Source organism: Xenia sp. Carnegie-2017, unplaced genomic scaffold, assembly GCF_021976095.1.
Source record: "Xenia sp. Carnegie-2017 unplaced genomic scaffold, XeniaSp_v1 HiC_scaffold_19, whole genome shotgun sequence".
In the NCBI taxonomy this organism is placed as follows: Eukaryota; Metazoa; Cnidaria; class Anthozoa; order Malacalcyonacea; family Xeniidae; genus Xenia; species Xenia sp. Carnegie-2017.
The window spans coordinates 8575756-8594110 of NW_025813481.1; the positions used below are offsets into that span (position 1 = coordinate 8575756).

General features: G+C 37.3%; 2 protein-coding genes across 3 annotated transcripts in view; one reads left to right on the forward strand and one right to left on the reverse strand.

Annotated features, from left to right (window-relative positions):
* LOC124438305 (ubiquitin carboxyl-terminal hydrolase 47-like) overlaps positions 1-18021 on the forward strand; it is a 30246-nt gene extending 12225 nt beyond the window's left edge. For both annotated transcript variants that reach the window (XM_046988360.1, XM_046988361.1), the window contains 16 exons: positions 612-713; positions 790-888; positions 1009-1117; positions 1922-2037; positions 2621-2743; positions 3348-3486; positions 4026-4114; positions 4931-5014; positions 5095-5175; positions 5775-5890; positions 7166-7284; positions 7932-8065; positions 8148-8195; positions 9297-9427; positions 16461-16532; positions 17395-18021. In XM_046988360.1, the coding sequence (XP_046844316.1) occupies positions 612-713; positions 790-888; positions 1009-1117; positions 1922-2037; positions 2621-2743; positions 3348-3486; positions 4026-4114; positions 4931-5014; positions 5095-5175; positions 5775-5890; positions 7166-7284; positions 7932-8065; positions 8148-8195; positions 9297-9427; positions 16461-16532; positions 17395-17467 (1635 nt within the window). In that variant the 3' untranslated portion in view covers positions 17468-18021. The remainder of the gene's footprint in view (positions 1-611; positions 714-789; positions 889-1008; positions 1118-1921; positions 2038-2620; positions 2744-3347; positions 3487-4025; positions 4115-4930; positions 5015-5094; positions 5176-5774; positions 5891-7165; positions 7285-7931; positions 8066-8147; positions 8196-9296; positions 9428-16460; positions 16533-17394) is intronic.
* On the reverse strand, positions 11011-14855 carry LOC124438306. Its single transcript, XM_046988362.1, has 3 exons — positions 14731-14855; positions 12647-13009; positions 11011-12196 (listed from the first exon to the last, which is right to left on the reverse strand). The coding sequence occupies exons 2-3, from the start codon at positions 13002-13004 to the stop codon at positions 11574-11576; spliced, it is 981 nt and encodes a 326-aa protein (XP_046844318.1). The 5' UTR covers positions 13005-13009; positions 14731-14855; the 3' UTR covers positions 11011-11573.
* Positions 18022-18355: the final 334 nt, after the last annotated feature.

Consider the following 18355-nt stretch of genomic DNA (forward strand, 5'->3'; position numbering starts at 1 on the left):
GAAAAGAGGGAAAATGTTTAAAGGATTCCCGTATTTTCTGGTGTGATCATTAGCACCGATGATATCGATGAGTGGATATTGATGATTATTAAGTTTTCGAAATCTATTCATCGATAGCATCGAGTAGTTGATATTGATAACATTGAGTGTTTTACGACGTTGATAGTAATATCGAGTACTTCATATTGATTGCTCAGTCGATATTGAGCAGCATTGACATAGTATTGAGCAGCTACCATGTACCAATCTTGCTTGTCATCCAATGTCACCGAATAAAGAATAAACAGAAGGTTTTATCGTGTGGAAACCTCTGATGTTTTTGTCCTTGCATATGATGTGCCGTGCGTATCGGCTGCCATTATTCCAGCCAGCAGATTAGGGTTTTTCGTTCGCTCCCAACCACGATCATGACCCGAAACAATTTCTCTAAATATTCCGAATTCGTCATTCGGAAATGACGTCATGTCGTTTTAGTGGTTAGAAATAAGTGACAAATTTGTTATCAGTTGGCTGGAATAGTGGCAGACGCGAGGACGTGACCCCCCCCCCCGAGCGTGTGACCTTTCTATATAACCAGTATTCTGTCATCCAATTCACTGTACTTATTTTAGATCAAGCTTTTCTGTTTTCACGAACAATGCAAAATGTCGAGCGCAAACTTCGAGATTCACAAGGGGAAAACGCTAAGAGAAGCTACGGAGAAAGCCCGAGACGTAAACGAATGAATTTGACGAATTTGAAAGTTTCATGTTGTATGTTATGTTCATGCGTCTTTTCCATTGTATTCAGCTGTTCGATCTGGAGGATGTGGTATCTTTGGAGAACTGTCGAATTGTAAAGTACGACGAATACAACGAACACATAGAGCTATCCTACGATGGGCAAGAAGTAGGTTTTGAAAAACACCCTGTAATTTGTCTGTATCTGATCAATGTTTGAGTCGTTTATAACTTCTAACAAATGTACACGTGGTTTTGTTGCATTGCAAATAGCTGAATTACGTTGTAGGAGTGGGATATGGACGCGGTATTAGGCGGAGCTCACTCGATATATCGCTTTGATCTTTTGCTCGAAATAAAACGCGATGGAGAGGAATTTCCTGTTTACGAATCTGGAGGTGCGCTTTTGGTTCTTAGGGCTATTTTCCACACTGGGCTGAATTTTCAGCGCGTTTTAGCTGATGACGCGCGTGATTGATAAACCGAGCGCGTGGCAAACGAGCGATTTTTTGACAAACCGAGTGCGTGGCAAAGTTGACTTTGCACGCGGAAAATTCTGCCTAGTGGAAAATAGGCTTTATATAGGAATTAGGAAATTTCATTTTGAAGTGCTTTTGCACAAAGTTTGCAAAAATATCTTATATATTGTAGTTACATACATGCTGCATGTACATTGTACATATTTTCAATGACGGAAACTGTTTGGGGGGGGGGGACGACAGGAGTTGGTTGCACGGGGGGCTTGCCGCATCCCAATAATTTTGAAAACTAGACATTTTGCACCAGACACCGCATAGCACACCCTATTTAACATAATACGTTGGAGACAAAATGGCTTATAACATTAGCGTTGGATAAAGCATTCCAGTTGATAATGTAGTTCACCGGTCATGACCACCGTCTGTGAAACCTATTGAACTAAAATACATGAAACGCCACCTGAAGCAAATAATGGAAGCCAAATCTTACAACCGACGCGAGATTTTACCCCAGACATGCGTGTGTAGTGTTTCGAGCTTCTCTCGCGGACTGATAATTGATTGACTACACACGCATGTAGGGTAAAATCACGGCTTCAAAAATTATTAGGGTTTTGTATTACAGTTAGCCATCCATATAATTTAGTTCAATGGTGAAACCATTCAGCTAACGTCCCGCCATGGAGCTAATATCGCTTTTAATTTTATTGTAATTTTTTACAGCTGTAACGATCAAGGCTCATTTGGCAAACGTTTCAGAGAATCGCGTTCTTCCCGCCTTCAACGTGCGCGTTTCGTGGACAGATAGTTTGAAAACTCTCCAGGACAGTATAAGAAAGGTTAGTTCCTTTTCGTTATCATTTGAAAAATTTAGATAGATTAGAACGGCGAAGTGATTTTGAAATACTAGTCGTCGAGTCTCGAATGAAAATAAGGGTTTGATGTTGGTGCATTGTCTTATGACGTGATTGCCATTAGAAGGATTAGATATTTTTCAAAAGTGAAAAACCGTTACAGAATTGGAGTCCTAGACGATCGACTGACATTTCAAAAACCTTACAATATAGCGATAGTCGTGTAGTGATAGGAACGCTAACCTGCGATTATCTGCATCTACTAACCTGTGGATTTTTTTATTGTAAACATATTTTGATTTAGCGTTAATTTAGCACGAAATGCTTCCTACTATCTCAAATTTCTTGTTACTATAGTGTACTCATAAGATGATACAAAGATACGTAATGAAATGTACAACCTATCGTATTTTAGACGTGTATAAATTATAGCATTAGAGATGAGGTTGAATAGCGACTCGTTCGCGTATTGTTATCATTTGCAGTAGGTGCATGAAAAAAAAACGACATCATTCATACATTTATGCAGCCGGCGAACAATTTTGTGTTTTTTCTATTTGTACCGTAGAAGCTTCAGACATCATGCGAGTATATTGTCATGGTGTGGGAGAGACATTCTTCGGAATTCTACGAACTGAAGCCGAGTTCCGAGAAAACCTTAAAAGACGAGAGTTTTTTCAAAAAGAACAAGGTAATATTCATGTTTGTGCGACGTATTTACCTCGGAATCTGAAGTCTGTCTGCGATCTAGTGCTGAAAGCAAACGATTTAAATGTATAACCTAGAACCCAATCTACTAGACATCTGACTCCGCCAAAATTCTAAAGTTACGAGTGAGGCAAGCCGCCATCTTGAAAGGTTGCAAAGCTGACGATATTTACAATTGATATCTGCTTTTCCTGAGTTGATATACAGTGGCAAAGTTGATATTCAATGTTTAATTATTAAAATGTTTGATAGGATTGTGTTTTCAAACTTTCTTTTAGCTTATTTTTCATTTTGAGTTTTGCTTTTTGCCACCTTTCAAAATGGCGTCCTTGCCTCACCTTGACACGGTAGTTAGACATCTAGGGGATTGGGTTCTAAATCATTGACTTAAATCTTTTCCCAACTTTCTATGAATGCGTGACTGAAGGGGTGGGGTGTGAAACCGTAGGGATCGAACTTTTGTGTGTTGTGTGCGTGTGTTTCGGGGTGGTGGTGGTTGTGGATGGAACATAGCGGATGGTGAACAGTCTCTTCGTAATTACTTTTCCAAACTCTTGTGAAGGCATTTATTTTTGTTTTTCATCTAGATATTTGTTCAGTGTACGGATGATGAACCGGGTGAAACTCTGGATGAAAAATTATTACAAGTATTGGATTATTTCTCAAATTCTATTACGCTGGAAGTCCATCTGCCTCAAGATGTATATACCACGCAACAACGTGTTTGTAAGTTATTTGGAACCAATCACGTGCCGTCCACGCGTAGGCTTTTTGCATCACGAGTTGACGTCTCTTCATTATGCGAACCAAGACATAGCAGTGTGGCGATGTGACCATATATGCATTTTTTTACAAAATTGGTCGAATGAGCTGAAACACACACACCCCCTCACCCCGCCCATGTTTTGAACTTTGCAACTATATAAAGCAGGGGCAGAATTTACGCTCATCAGAGAGAATGTTGTTGAAAAAATTTCATTTGTGAACACACTGGGAAGTGCTGCTGCGTATTTTGTAACCCTCTTCGGTTAAAAAAAATTTCCATTTGTTGAGTATGTGCGTATTTTGTCGATAGTTTGCATTTTTGCGAGCAGAATTCGTGCAGTTTTTTAGCAGCATGCAGTGGGGGATATTTGTATGAATACGGTGCACAAAACAGGGCGCCTATAGAAACGAATAATATTTTCATATTTTTCAATTTTGTCGTGAAGGTGAAGTTGACTTTATCTTATGATGTATTTTTAATTTGGCGTCTTTCTCTATAGCGGAGATCAGCATTCATAAGGAAACGACTTTGGGCGAATTTAAACGTAGTTTGGAACAGGAAATGGGCTGCTCGTCGGAAATGTTCAAGGTTTGTGGAATATAAATGCCGTATTTCCCCTGTTTGTCCCCAGTCTCATTTTAGACCTCCATTATAATAACCCCCGCTTTTTACAACCTCCACTTGAAAACTATCAACACCTCCCCCTCCCCCCGGGGGGGGTGTGTGGCAAAGCCGAGGAAATTGGGTATGGCATGTGAAAAACGAGTTAAAGTATGTCATCAGTGTTATGTTCTCAAATGCGAGGTGACAGAATAAAAGTTACATCACATTACATTTAATATCATTACTAAGTATGAGCTATTTGAACATCACATTACATTACATTAAATACTTCATTGATAACAGTCTTCTGTACTGAAGAAAAATGCTGTATAAATATTGATAGTAGTAATAGTAATAATAATGAAACTTTATTTTTAGTTCGGAAAAGCCGTCAGTACGTCATTTTTTTTTGTAATCTTACTTTCTTGAATAGTAAAAAGAGACTTATCGTGGTGACAAATTGAAAAATTGTTGTAAAAAGAGAAAATACCATGGCGAATGGTCAAAATAATAACGTCATAGTTCTTAAAAGAACTGTTTAAAATATTGTTATTAAGAACATGTTGATTGATAGTTCGCAAGTAATGGTTTCAAACAGTTCTTTTAAGAACTATTGCGTTAGTATTTTGACCATTCGCCATGGTATTTGCTCTTTTTACAACAATTTTTGATCTTACTTTCTGAAGGAAAAACCCGTTTTCACGAACTTGAACACTGTATACGCTTCAAGTAGATGCTAGGTACTTAGTATGTCTTACAGTCATTGCTCAAGCCTCATCGCTTTCATTACATTTTTTAAAGGTATTTCGCGTATATTCCACGAATCAAGAAACGGAAATGGATCGTTTGAACGACACCTTTTCCATTGTTCCCGACAAAAGCAAGGTACGACCATTCAACACGTTTTGCTGTTGTTTAAAATTATGAATGCCTTGCATGGATTTTGTTTCTTTTTAAAAAAATAGATACGTATCAAACATGGACGTGCATTGAAAACAGGAGAATTTAGAGCGAAAATTTTCTTGTTCAGACTCAACGAAGAGCAGGTTGGTGCGTTAATCTGCTCATAATGATAATTAATTAATTAATGTAATTGGCTATCATTTGCACCTATATATATCTATCTACATCTACATTTACATCTACCTCTACATTTACATCTACATCAACCTTCACATCTACAATTACATCTACATATTTACATCACATCTACATCTACCTCTACTTCTACATCCACATCAACCTCCACATCTACAATTACATCTACATATTTACATCTACATATTTACATCTACATATTTACATCTACATATTTACATCTACATATTTACATCTACATATTTACATCTACATATTTACAGCTACATCTACAAGTGGTAAAATCGTTTCAATAATCATACAGACTACCTGAACTCACAATTTACAAAAAACTTGGGAAGTAATGATGGCGTCATAAAGTATTCCTCCCCATCCCCCACTTTTATTGCCATGTATTTCTTATTTGTAATAAATGGCTCTCATTCGTCGGCGCTCATCCCACTTACCTCAACTGGACGAGAGTTTAAAAACAAAATGTCGTAGAAGCGGAAGTATTGCTTCGATATTCATTCGAAATTAAAAAATAATTTTGTCATTATTTCTATAGCACACGGAGTTTCTAATCGAAATTATTCTTTCAAAACGTATGAAAATTTACGAGACAAAAGTCGCGCTTATCGAAGAATTGACTAAAAGTTCAAAAAAGACAATTCCACTAGAGCGGTAAGTTTTAATTCCTTTGTCTCTTTTTAATATTGCAACAATACAACGCATGCGCTGAAGGTCTCGACCTTCGGTCTGGAGTTTGCACTGATCTGCTCTCGAGTTTTCCCAAAGGTCTCCCCGGTTTGCATAAGCCTGAACGAACACAGTAAACATCTTTATTTCTTAAATATCGTATACCTGCGACCAAAAGCCTTGCATAAACTTATATACTTTCCACGAGATTTTCGAGAAGCCAATACATAGAAGGAACAGATGAACTGATGTATAGTTTTCAAATAATGGATAGGAAGGAATATGAATAACAGAAGGGGGTGGTAGGGATGTGAAAGTATATAGCTTCTCGCCTGTATAACGTAAGTTGTCTTTAGAAAGTTTTGTAACGTAGTGAAACGTAGAAAGTTTTGTAACGTAGTGAAACATAGAAAGTTTTGTAACGTAGTGAAACGTAGAAAGTTTTGTAACGTAGTGAAACATGGAAAGTTTTGTAACGTAGTGAAACGTAGAAAGTTTTGTAACGTAGTGAAACGTGGAAAGTTTTGTAACGTGGGAAACGGAAAGTTTGTAACGGAATGAAACATGGAAAGTTTTGTAACGTAGTGAAATAGAAAGTTTTGTAACGTAGTGAAACATGGAAAGTTTGTAACGTAATGAAACATGGAAAGTTTTGTGAAACAAAAAATGGAACGTAGTGAAATGGAAAGTTTTGGAATGGAAAGTGAAAATGAAAATGGAATGGAATGATGGAATGAATGGAAATGGAATGGAATGGAATGGAAAGGAATGGAATGGAATGGAAAATGGAAATGGAATGGAATGGAATGGAAATGGAATGGAATGGAAATGGAATGGAATGGGAAAGGAATGGAAATGAATGGAAATGGAATGGAATGGAAAGGAATGGAACGGAATGGAACGTGGAAATGGAAATGTAATGAAATGGAATGAAATGGAAATGTAATGAAATAGAAAGTTTGTAACGTAGTGAAACATGGAAAGTTTTGTAACGTAGTGAAACATGGAAAGTTTTGTAACGTAATGAAACGGAGAAAGTTTTGTAACGTAGTGAAACGTAGAAAGTTTTTTAACGTAGTGAATGGTAGAAAGTTGGAGGTCGACTTAAAAAAATGATTTTGTCATATAAACCCCTACTGTTGTAAACCGAAGCCGGAGGTTGTACCTCCGAAGTATGCCCAGCACTAAAAACCCCCTCGCTTTCCCACTTATAAGAGTGCAATCGCCTTGCAACATCGTCATTCGCTTTTTCACTTGTAGCATGAGACTGCGCAAGAAATCGTGGAAATCACCTGGTCGCGTTTATCAAAATCACCAGGTGTTAGACGACGTCATATTGACTTTCAGCTCATGCGAGTTTTTCGTCGAGGAACTGGAAGGTTGGCCCGTTTTGCTGTTTATCTTTTCCTGACGCGCCCAATGTTTCCACTATGTGAATCGTTTGCGAAACATTCAGGGAAACTTGCTGATTTTAATATGTTTTATAAGAATTTCGTTAGGATACACATGCACTGGATTGCTATGAGTTAAGCGAGTGTCGGCCATTATGCATTGCGCGCGTTTGTTTATTTTCATACGAAGTCTCAGTGTATTTCACGCTGACTCGGATGAGTATACTTTTCCTCTCTTGCAAAATAAGGGTAAAGTATCATGTATCGACTTTATTTTCTTAAAAAATGAATAATTCAACAAGAATTGTAACCATTGCGAAGAAGAAAATATATTCGTGTATAGAGTCTAGCCAGTTAATTTCGTGCTTGAAAAAATCGGATTTAGCGCGCAATGCATCGTGGTTGAAACTCATTGTTTAATGTTTCAGTAAAGGATTGAAAAGAAACAAGCTCATATAAAGAAAAATTTTAGTCTCTGGAAAAAACGAGAAATCGAATGAAAAAATGTTTGTTCGCCTTATTAACTTTGGAAATAGATTTGCTGAAATTCTTTTCCCAATCTTATTGTATACTTAAGCACTAGGATTACGAATGTTTATATGCGAGAAGACAAAAAGCAATTTTGAAACTTCTAGGAAGAGAACCTGTCGAGAGTACGAATAGCATTGTATACTTCGTTCGAAGATGGCGTCCTTCCACGTACGTACTTGATGCATTGTGGGAACTTGTGTTGGATTCATCAGCCACAATCGACGATCTCAAAGCACAGGTGAGAATGTTGATATTTCCGCGGGGATTGTTTTTTAGCGGAAATGGATTTTCTCTCCACCTTTATCATCTTTGGTTTGTAGATGGCTCATCACGATGAAATAAATACCGAAAACATTGAAGTCGCCAAGGTTTGTTTATGTACGAAATCTTTCCACGCCGTCCAACTCTCACGGTTCGACTGCGAGACGCCCAGTATTGTGAAACGTCTCACGGTCGTTCGGCATGACCACTAATTTTCACGGCATGAAAAAAGAAACGCCAGTGGTACAAGTAAAATTGTATTGAAATTTAGAGTGAAATATTCAAACTACAGAAAACATCAAATAAAATATTAGGAAGTGTTGTGCATGCCTTTTGTCCAGCGGAGATACTACCACAATATAGAGAACATACAGTAGGGCCATTCCATTGAATTTTTCGTGCCACGCATATCTTTTTACACATGTGATTACCATATTGGCCGCCAGTAAGTTGCATTGTGTGACGATATGGCAAACGGCAGCCAGTAAACTTATTAAATATACAGCAGCCAGTTGCACAGCGAAGTGGCCCTACTGTATATTCCTATACTGTGATACTACAAACCGGATAGGGTAACATTACCTTTAGGGTAACATTACCTTTTCACATTTACATATGCAAAAACCTTTTTGTGGCAATTTTCTTTAGTGCCAATTTACGGTATTAGAATGATTTGCCTGATTTGTTGCAGTTGATTCACCTTATTTAGTAGGACTGAGACTTTGTCGTGGTAACAATTTAAATATTCCCTTAAAAAGCGCAATTGCCATGGAATTGGTTCACCTTATCTAGTAGAATTGATCTCTTTTTTTAGTATAATTGATTCTTTTTATTTTGCAGAGTTGATTCACCTTATTTAGAAGGATTGGTTTACTTTTTCTAGTAGAATTAATTCACCTTACTTTGTAGAATTGGTACACGTTATTTAGTGGAATTGATTCACCTTATTTAGTAGAATTGATCCTATGTAGCATGATAAGTGAAAATCATTGTTAAGAAATTCATAAAAAAAGTTTATTATGAACAAGACACAAATAAAGCAATCTTCAGGTTTGATTTTCAATCTCTAGGTATTTGCTGGTTGCATATTCATGTGTCCATGTTTTGCATTTTGAAAAGTTGCAAGTCTGTCTTAAGTTCATCGTAATGCTTTGTACGTCTATTCTATTCTATTCTCACCTGGTTTATTGTTTCTATTTTTACCATAGGGGCGCGGTTCATTCCCGTTTTCGATTTCTACTCTCGACATTCATGAAGATTTGGAATGGAATCCCGAAGGCGATAAATTAAAACATTATCCTCTGATGGTTACTGACGACGGTGCCATGTTCTATTACAGGTAACGTTACCTTTTCACATTTACATATGCAATCAAACTTGTGTCAAGCGGATACGTTTTATTAACGGGACACCCTATATTGACTGGAAACCATATATTGACTGGATAACCTGCATTGAGTAGATACCCTGTATTGACTGAACACCCTTTATTGCTTGGACACCATTGACCGGACACCTTGATTGACCGGACACCGTTTGTTGAAATTCGCTATGGGATGGAAAAATTTATTCATAGTTCATCACCATCCTTGAAATGCACTATGGGTAGAAAAATTTATTTATGGTGCATCACCATCGTTGAAATGCTCTATGGGATAGAAAATTTATTCATGGTGCATCCCCATCGTAAAAATGCACTATGGGATAGAAAATTTATTCATAGTGAATCCCCATCGTAAAAATGCACTATGGGATAGAAAAATTTATTCATGGTTCATCACCATCGTAAAAATTCACTTTGTTACAGAAAAATTTATTCATGGTGCATCACCATCGTAAAAATGCACTATGGGATAGCAAAATTTATTCATAGTGCATCCCCATCGTAAAAATGCACTATGGGGTAGCAAAATTTATTCATGGTTCATCACCATCGTAAAAATTCACTATTGGTGGAAAAATTTATTCATAGTACATCACCATCGTTGAAATGCATTATGGGATAGATATATGTATTTTTGTGCGTTGAATGCTTTTGTTGAAATAATAATTTTCAAAATGCACGAGCTCTTTGTGTGCGATGTTGGAAAAATTCCTTGAAAGTTTTTGACGTGATACAAACCATGCAAGGAATTTTTAGTCCATATAAAATAAAAATTTATCAATATTGTTGCCAATGAAATGCCAGGCGGGAAACGGATTCTCGATGTAAATATTAGAGCTCAACAAATAATTTTAAACATAGTCATAAACAATTTAGTTTTATGAAATTTATTAAAAGAGTGACGTTTCGTCTTTACTCAAGACATCTTCAGACTAATTAGGAAGTTAACTAGAATATAGATATATATAGAGCTATTTACATAGTTTGAGGTATCAGATTACTGTGAATGTGTAAGTGTGATGTGATGTATTGTGTGATGTAAGTGTGATGTATTGTTAGGGTGAGGTGTTGAGACTAGAGAAGCTTTTAGAGGGATGGAGCTGCCTTGGGTGTTAAGTGAAGGTTTTAGTTTGGAGATGATCCACGAAAGCCTCCTCATCTCCAAACTAAAACCTTCACTTAACACCCAAGGCAGCTCCATCCCTCTTAAGCTAGTCTCAACACCTCACCTTAATAATACATCACAATTACATCACACAATACATCACATCACACTTACACATTCACAGTAATCTGATACATCAAACTATGTAAATAGCTCTATATATATCTATATCCTTGTTAACTTCCTAATTAGTCTGAAAAAGTCTTAAGCAAAGACGAAACGTCACTCTTTTAATAAATTTCATAAAACTAAATTGTTTATGACTATGTTGAGAAATAAAAATTTATCTTCTCCGATGAGTCATAGAATTTTCCGTGTTTCTAAAAAATCGATAAAAAAAATACACGCTTAAGAAGAAAGAGCTTAAGGAGAATACAAAATAATAAAAATATAATCTTCAACCTGCTATATCAATGTGTGTTTTCATAAATTGAATTTGAACCGTTTTGTCAATCTTCACTCTAAATACACATCAAGTTAACTCAGGCAAACTGTCTACAGTAGCAAACCAGGGAGAAAGTCAGACCACATCGCCATAAATAAGTTTCTAATTTAAATTTTAAATAGTTGATCATATGGGCGATATATTCGCCGCTCTAATGTATTCTGATTTGCCCCATATCCGCCAGTAGGTAGTTGGAACTGGTGTCCTAGTTTTACGACATCTTTTGCACTTGCTTTCTAAAACACACCATCACCACATGGTAGCAACTGGTATATCGCGTTAACACTTCCTATTGCTCTTCATCCAGGCGTTTCCACAAAACTTTCTTAGACAATTTTCTTAAACTTTCTTTGCTGGAAATTCTATACATATATTAAGCTTTTAAGAATTTAAGCTTGAGGATTTTTAAAGGAAGTTAAGATTATGTCACGTAGAAATTTGGAAATCTTCGCAAATAGCACTCCGCCAAACGACCATATTGCTTTAGGCTTTTAATCATTCGAGGGGAATTCCAAGTCGAACAGAACTTGTTGAAATCTCATTTTGGCGATTGTCTTGTTTCTGGTTCCCAGTCTTTTTAATGTTGGTACGAGACTCAAGCAGAAGAGCTCATCTTCGTCGTCGTATTCGACCCGCTTTCGTTTTCCGAAGTATTCCGTCATTCCAGGTGTCGATGTCGTCGGTCCTGGCTGAACTGATTCATAAGGGATGAGACTAATGACTGTGTCGTTCTTCGGCTCGTGCCCGTTTGCTTTGTTGTAATACATAGTGATAGATTTCTGCCCGTTTATATGACTCACCTGACTTGAAGATACATGGGCGCTTGGTGGGGAGTTGGTTCTACTGACCGCATATTCGGCTGTGCTTACATGAAGTATGGGCGGTGGCAAGGGTTCCGATTGCAAACTCTCTTTGACGTGTATTACCTGATTTGGTACATCATCCGATGATTTTCCATTGCTTTCAGTTTGAGCGTGCATCGACTCCGCGTGTTTTGGATCATCTTGTGGGCGGGTTGTCAAGTGCGAGTTGTTTAAGTCTATCATTTCTGTTGCTGCGCTGTCTTCCTCGCGCATTATTTCGTCATAACTGCTGTGATAAGCGTCGTCGTCATCTGCAACATCGAGAAATTTGTTCATGTAATGAAGAAAGATCGAAGGTTATTGAAAGCTATGGTCATGGCTAGGCATCAGAATAAAGTCGAGCTTAGAAAATGGCGTCTTTTCATTGCGGACATATAGAGTCCATCGTCAAAAAGGCTTTAATGTAATCATTTTATCCCCAATGCAACCCTTTTATCCCGAATTTTAATATTTAGTGGTGTCTGGCGTTATACATCAACAAGATCAAAATTTTGCCATCATGGGACGGAGAGGCTGTTATCCGTGTGCAAACCATACCATATGCATGGTATAAAAATGAAGCAAGAACATTTTGCATATAGTACAAAAGGAAAAATGAAAGATTATATGTCTTCGTTTTCTGGGTTGATGAATAGGATGACAATTGTCAGCCGTTTGTTTAGCATTTTATGGCATTTGCATTTTCTGACATAACCACTTACCTGCAACATAATCCCCGTAGTACGAATCTCTTACACTAACATTGTTGCTCGAGTATCTGACGGCTGTTTCCTTGTGGTCGATGTGATTTGCTAGCCAATCTAAATTAGCAAAGCCCACTGGTACGGGGGGTGGTTTGATGCCAGGAGGGGTGGAACGTTTCTTCTTCAAGTACCGCGTGAACGAACTTCGTACGACCTTGTATTTCTTATCGGCATCGGTCACCGTCAAGCCATATTTGGCAGCTATCGCCGCCCAAGCGTTGTTTTTCGCGGTCTTATCCATGTAGTCCTTGTCGTGCTTGTCGTAGATGCACGGATACAGTCGGATGTCTTCCATCAATCGTTCGCGCAATTCCATAACTCCTGAAAAACCGTATGGTCAATTTGAATTTACGAGAGCGTATACTTAGTACCAATATTGGTAAATGTTGGAGTTTTTGCCTACAATCTTATACATCATGCATTTCTTTCGTTTCCCACGATAAACGTTGCTATAAGTTTGCTGAAGGACACGAAAAAGTCAGAAGTAGTTCACATTCCCTCTCACCTATTATCAAGTCTGAAACGCTCAAAGAATTATAGCAAGCTAAAGTGTGTTAAGTGCCCCGGTTTTTCTACCCACGGGCAATAACTTTGAGAATTTTCAAGGCCAAGAGATCTAGTGGCCTGTTCGCTTGTACCTGTATCAAGCATAAGTCTGTTTATGTTGTACGGACAAGGGCAATTTTCATCCACAAATGCATAAAATAATTTCCTCGTTTATCACAAGAACTAATCCGCGCGTGATAATAAGAAAAATAACAAAACTAAATGAACAAGCTATATTTCTATTGGTCGAATTCGAATTGCGTTCAATTCATACGCGTGAAAAAGAAACGAGTTTGTTGACAAACAACCGCATTTACCGCAAGGCCGCTCGTTCAAAATCGTACAAAATGCAGGAAAATTAAGTTGACGCGAAAAAATTGGATAGTACTATTGGATAGTACTAGCGTTACATCGCGTTGAATCTCTTATGATAATCACAGTGAAAATGTAAACCAACTCAGCTTGGCATAGCCCGGCGTGTCAAATTAAAAAAAGCTGCTTGCGTTTGTTTTTGTAGTTGTTTAATCTGCATTGCGAAAGCCTTATTCTCGTGGGCAACGTGGCAACCATTGGTGACAACATAATGCAACACAGGTGGCAATTATTCTACTTGAATATAATCGAGTATTGTGCAACGTACAATGTCGTTAATTCAGAGCACGATGTATTCTTGCTTGATTTTTCGTATTCGTAAACAATTTCTTAGGACAGCAAATGTGGTGTGCTTCTTGGATTCCAATACTCTAAGCCCTTTAACTAAAGCTTGCTTCCATATGTAGGCTTTAACAAACGAACCAAGCTTAAATTCCTTTTAAGCTTGTTTTGCATTTTATTTTTTCTTTGTCGTCGGTGATGTGTATATAGGAGCAAGAGAAGTGAAGATTATGCTACGGCGAACCACAAAACCCGACTGCAGAAATTTAAAGATGTTTAATTGAAAGGGATCCGGTTGAAAAATATTCATATAAAACAAATGTGGGAGCTAAGCTTTAAAATTTGAATAATAATTTCAATGGTGGCTAGGGAAGCGAACTACCGCCCCGCATTTCGTTCATTTTCGCATGGATAGGTGACACACACTCGCTTTATAACGAAAAACAATATTTACTTTAACCTAACAGAGAAGATTTGCTTCTTTGTTGGAAGCAGAGCGTCGAGCTATGGAAAGGAGTTTTATTTTATGTTATCATATTAGATGTTCTTGTGGATCGAATGAAATTTTACTTTGAACCAGTACTTTGAATTCCTCAAGAATTTCATGTTTGAGGAAAAATCTTAGCTAAAAGCATCCTGGAAGCAAGCCATTTATCAATGTGAGAGATTTTTGCCTTTTACGTGGTGTCGTTTCGTTTTTTTACCGTTGTAAAAGCGTATTATGTGTGTGTTGCCGAACTGTTGTCTGACGTTTCGACTCGCGATATTACGGCACCATGTTTCTGTTACGGCATGAATTTACCTAAACTCTTCATGCCGTTTTGATTTAGAGTCGAACTTACCTTCTTCCTTCGACGAATGGATCTTGTTCGTTTGATATCTCTAGTTTTGGCAGCTCTATCGAGTCGAATACGTTGTACAACAACACTACATCGCAATATCGCATGGCCCTTCGCATAACAATCACATTGTAACATAATGCGTATATCAGGTTTCATTTGACTTGCAAATTGTTGCACGTAAGCGGAAATAAAATTATGAAGATTATATGTCGCACAAACGCACATTCCCAATTTGGACGCGGCCAACGTCACTCTTTGTCCGAAGGTTTACAAAGAATAATACAGTTTATCCGCAGAGAACTTTCTCGTGTCTCAGTTGAACTTTGATACAAATTGCTTTAGTTTGTTAAAGTTAAAACACACATTCCTTGAACGATACTTACCTTTAGCGGTAAATTCCAAGCTCGAAAACCTCCATTATTGAGAGATGTGCCTCGGACGACACTCGGGGCGCAGTCTTGCGCGTCTAATTTTCTGCTACTGGAAATTGTAAGGGCGAAGGTTGGGGATAATTACAGTGAATTGTGAAAAGGCTCTTTCAACTTTTGGATTTTCACTGTAAACAGTGACTGTAGGAGTGGTGTTTTAATAAGAAACTTTTTACATGTTTTTTTCTGTAGGCAATAATGCTGTATTCCGTCACACTTTTATAATTTTCTTCTTTGCTTTATTTCACGGGAATGCAATGGGTGCGATTTGTTTGTTGTTTGTTGATTAAATCGTCATGTTTTGGGGGTTTGCAGTAATTGGCTGCTAGCTGTTAGGGGCTGCCATATTAACATTAATCGAATTAGTGCGGTCTACGCTATCAGATATGCTGGAAGTTAGTTTTTAGCGCGTCGGAGATTTTCACATGATACCACTTCTTTTGTTCTAAAGCCATCAGCAGAGAATATATATAATATATTAATCCCAACACGGTTTTAATATGCACATGATTTGAACTCGCACCTTGGGGATACTAGTCCGCGGATATCCACTTCTTTTGTGTGTATGACTAAGTTACACAATATGTAGCGAGACGTTTCATTCAACTTGTGGTAATTAGTAGAAGATTACATTTGTTCGTTTTGTTTTCAATGAAAATTTGCATAGACCGACGTGAATAATGATGGCCGATAATCTGATGTTATTGATTGATTGCTTTGTGCTCACCAGTGCATTACATTTCCTCACCATTTAGCCGATAATTTTATTGTGCAAAGCTCTCGAAAAAGGACTTATACTTTCCAATATGTTTACTATTACAAAGAACAAACTTTTTGTGAAATTATTTGTTTTATTTGTTTCCGAGCAAAGGACCATTTGGTCGAAAAAATCAAATTTCTCGAGAATACTTCTACTCCTTCCCGGTCTCCACTCCTTAAAAGTGCGGATATCAGTGTCAGGACTGTAACCTCTCTCTTTAGATAGCTAAAAAAATTTAAGGACATACGCATTATTTTTGATTTGTCAAAAATTTTATCTTCATGAACTTTTTGGGCCAAGAAGTAAGCGACTCCCCACCGGAAGTGTTTTGAAAAACGACCAAAACGCTCGTTGTTATATGGAATTTAACATTTTTGATGATGAAAATGACACTTTTTTCCTATCTAATGTATTGCGAGTGTTCTTAAAAATCGCTTCAACTATCGAAAAAAGTTATTTCTCTGATTCTGATATAGGCACTGTAAATGACGGTAACAAAAATACTTAGTCTTTTGACAAACATTCAATTTCTATTTTTATAGGGATAAAACTGAAGAATTGATGGAACTGACGGAAGATAAAAAGAAAGAAATAAAAAAGGCAGAGGACGCTAAGTACGTGAACAAATTACGTTTTATTATAATTTAAGCGAAGGGTAACTCAGAGTAAAGGTTTCCTCCAGAGGCACCACCAAAAATTTTTCATTCAAACGTCTTTAAATATATGTGACTTTGAAATGTCAGTCATATAAAATAATGCGTTGTATATTTAAGTGACATTATTGAGATGTTTTGCCTTTCCATTATCAAAATGAAATACTGCGGATGCCACTGATTGCTTCCTAAAGTATTTTAGCTGCGGAACTAATGATCATTTTCGGTCCTTGTGAACGCCGTTATTTATATAAACAAAGCTAACTTTAATCCGAACAAAGTACAGGCCTGTATCATGGGACATCTCAACACCTGCATCTGTTTGTTGATCACTGATAAAACTGTAGTAGAACCTTTCGTTTTCGATTTGTTTTACTTGATAAATGAGACTTGAGCCACTCACACTATGCGAGACTCAGAAATGGCGCTTCCCACATCCGCTTCGATCATTGGAACGGTTTTTGCTAAGTCAAGCATGCAGTGTAGTGAAATAGTTATGAGGTGATTTTCAAGCACCTCAGTTAGTGTTGGCGAGGTTTTAGAACACAGGCGTTTATACCACTCATTCCCCTGAAGATTTTAACCGCTTCTCAGCGAGATAGAGAGTAGCCGCAAAAAGCCACGACTCTCTGATTGCTTGACTAACTGAAATTTGTCAAACACAACTTTTGATAACACCGCTGCCTAAACCAATGTAAAATTGACTTCTATTTTTTTGGTTGGCCATCGTGTGAAAGAAAGTCGCATGACACACATAATACTGATCTATAAGGAATCTCTGATTGCTATCCACTGCTGACACAGTTTTTTATTGTACTTATAGATCACTTTCTAGTGCTACTAAATCGTCGTACAAACCAAAGGAAAAAGCTCTGAAGATATACACTGATAGATAAGCCATATGTTAACCTTGTCGTGCAATCAACTTGGCAAGGGAATTGTGATCGTTACTTGCATTCGATCTTTTGCTGGAAGGTCTTCGGTCATTTTTTACTCCATAACAAACAAGGAGTGAGCTCTATGTTATATATATATATATATGCAACTATTTGTTTTGATGTGTGTAGATTTTGCTTTAACACATTGGCCTGTTATATAGTCGGATGTGGTAAAGACAAGTCCTGATATGCAAGCGATGCTCTATTCGAAATCGATTTTTCCGTAATGAAAAGATCATCGCGTGTTGTAAATTTTGAACGACGTAATCTACAATCGATCTAATGATCTATTTAATAAGAAATCCTCGAAACATTTCGTATAATTTCATACTTTTTCGTTCGCGCGTTTATATATGCACAATACACAACACATAAAGCCCTTACGGAGACTGCTGACTAGTGATGTAGTTGTGTTGTGGCTGGAAAATTTACTTATAAGGCCAGTAATTAAGCGCAGTTAACATTGACTTCATTTTGCCTGCAGAATTGTAAAAAAAATTTTTCACCACATAGTTGTTGTGTTTGCTATATACGTGAAATTCTTTTTTTCCTTTATTAATACCTTTATTCCTTTATTCATATATTTATATTCCCCTTCTTTGTCGAGTCACTAGTGATTTGGTACATGGGAATAAATACAAGACTTACGCCGGAGACTGAAAGCTCACTCACCACTTACACGACACATACAGAAATCGCACTCGCATCAATCGATTGCAAACACATTTCTCCATCAAATACTCCATATTAAGCAATCAGTTGAGTGAAAATACCTTCTTCGAATAATTATGAGGTGATTTGGAAGCACCTTTCAGTGAGCTTTTAGAATACAGGCGTTACAATCTC

Excerpts from the sequence above, each read along its gene's own strand:
- LOC124438306 (XM_046988362.1), bottom strand. The coding sequence starts at position 13,004 with ATGGAATTGCGCGAACGATTGATGGAAGACATCCGACTGTATCCGTGC. Across the intron at positions 12,197-12,646 it reads CTACGGGGATTATGTTGCAG|ATGACGACGACGCTTATCAC; the intron begins GTAAGTGGTTAT and ends TCGATGTTGCAG.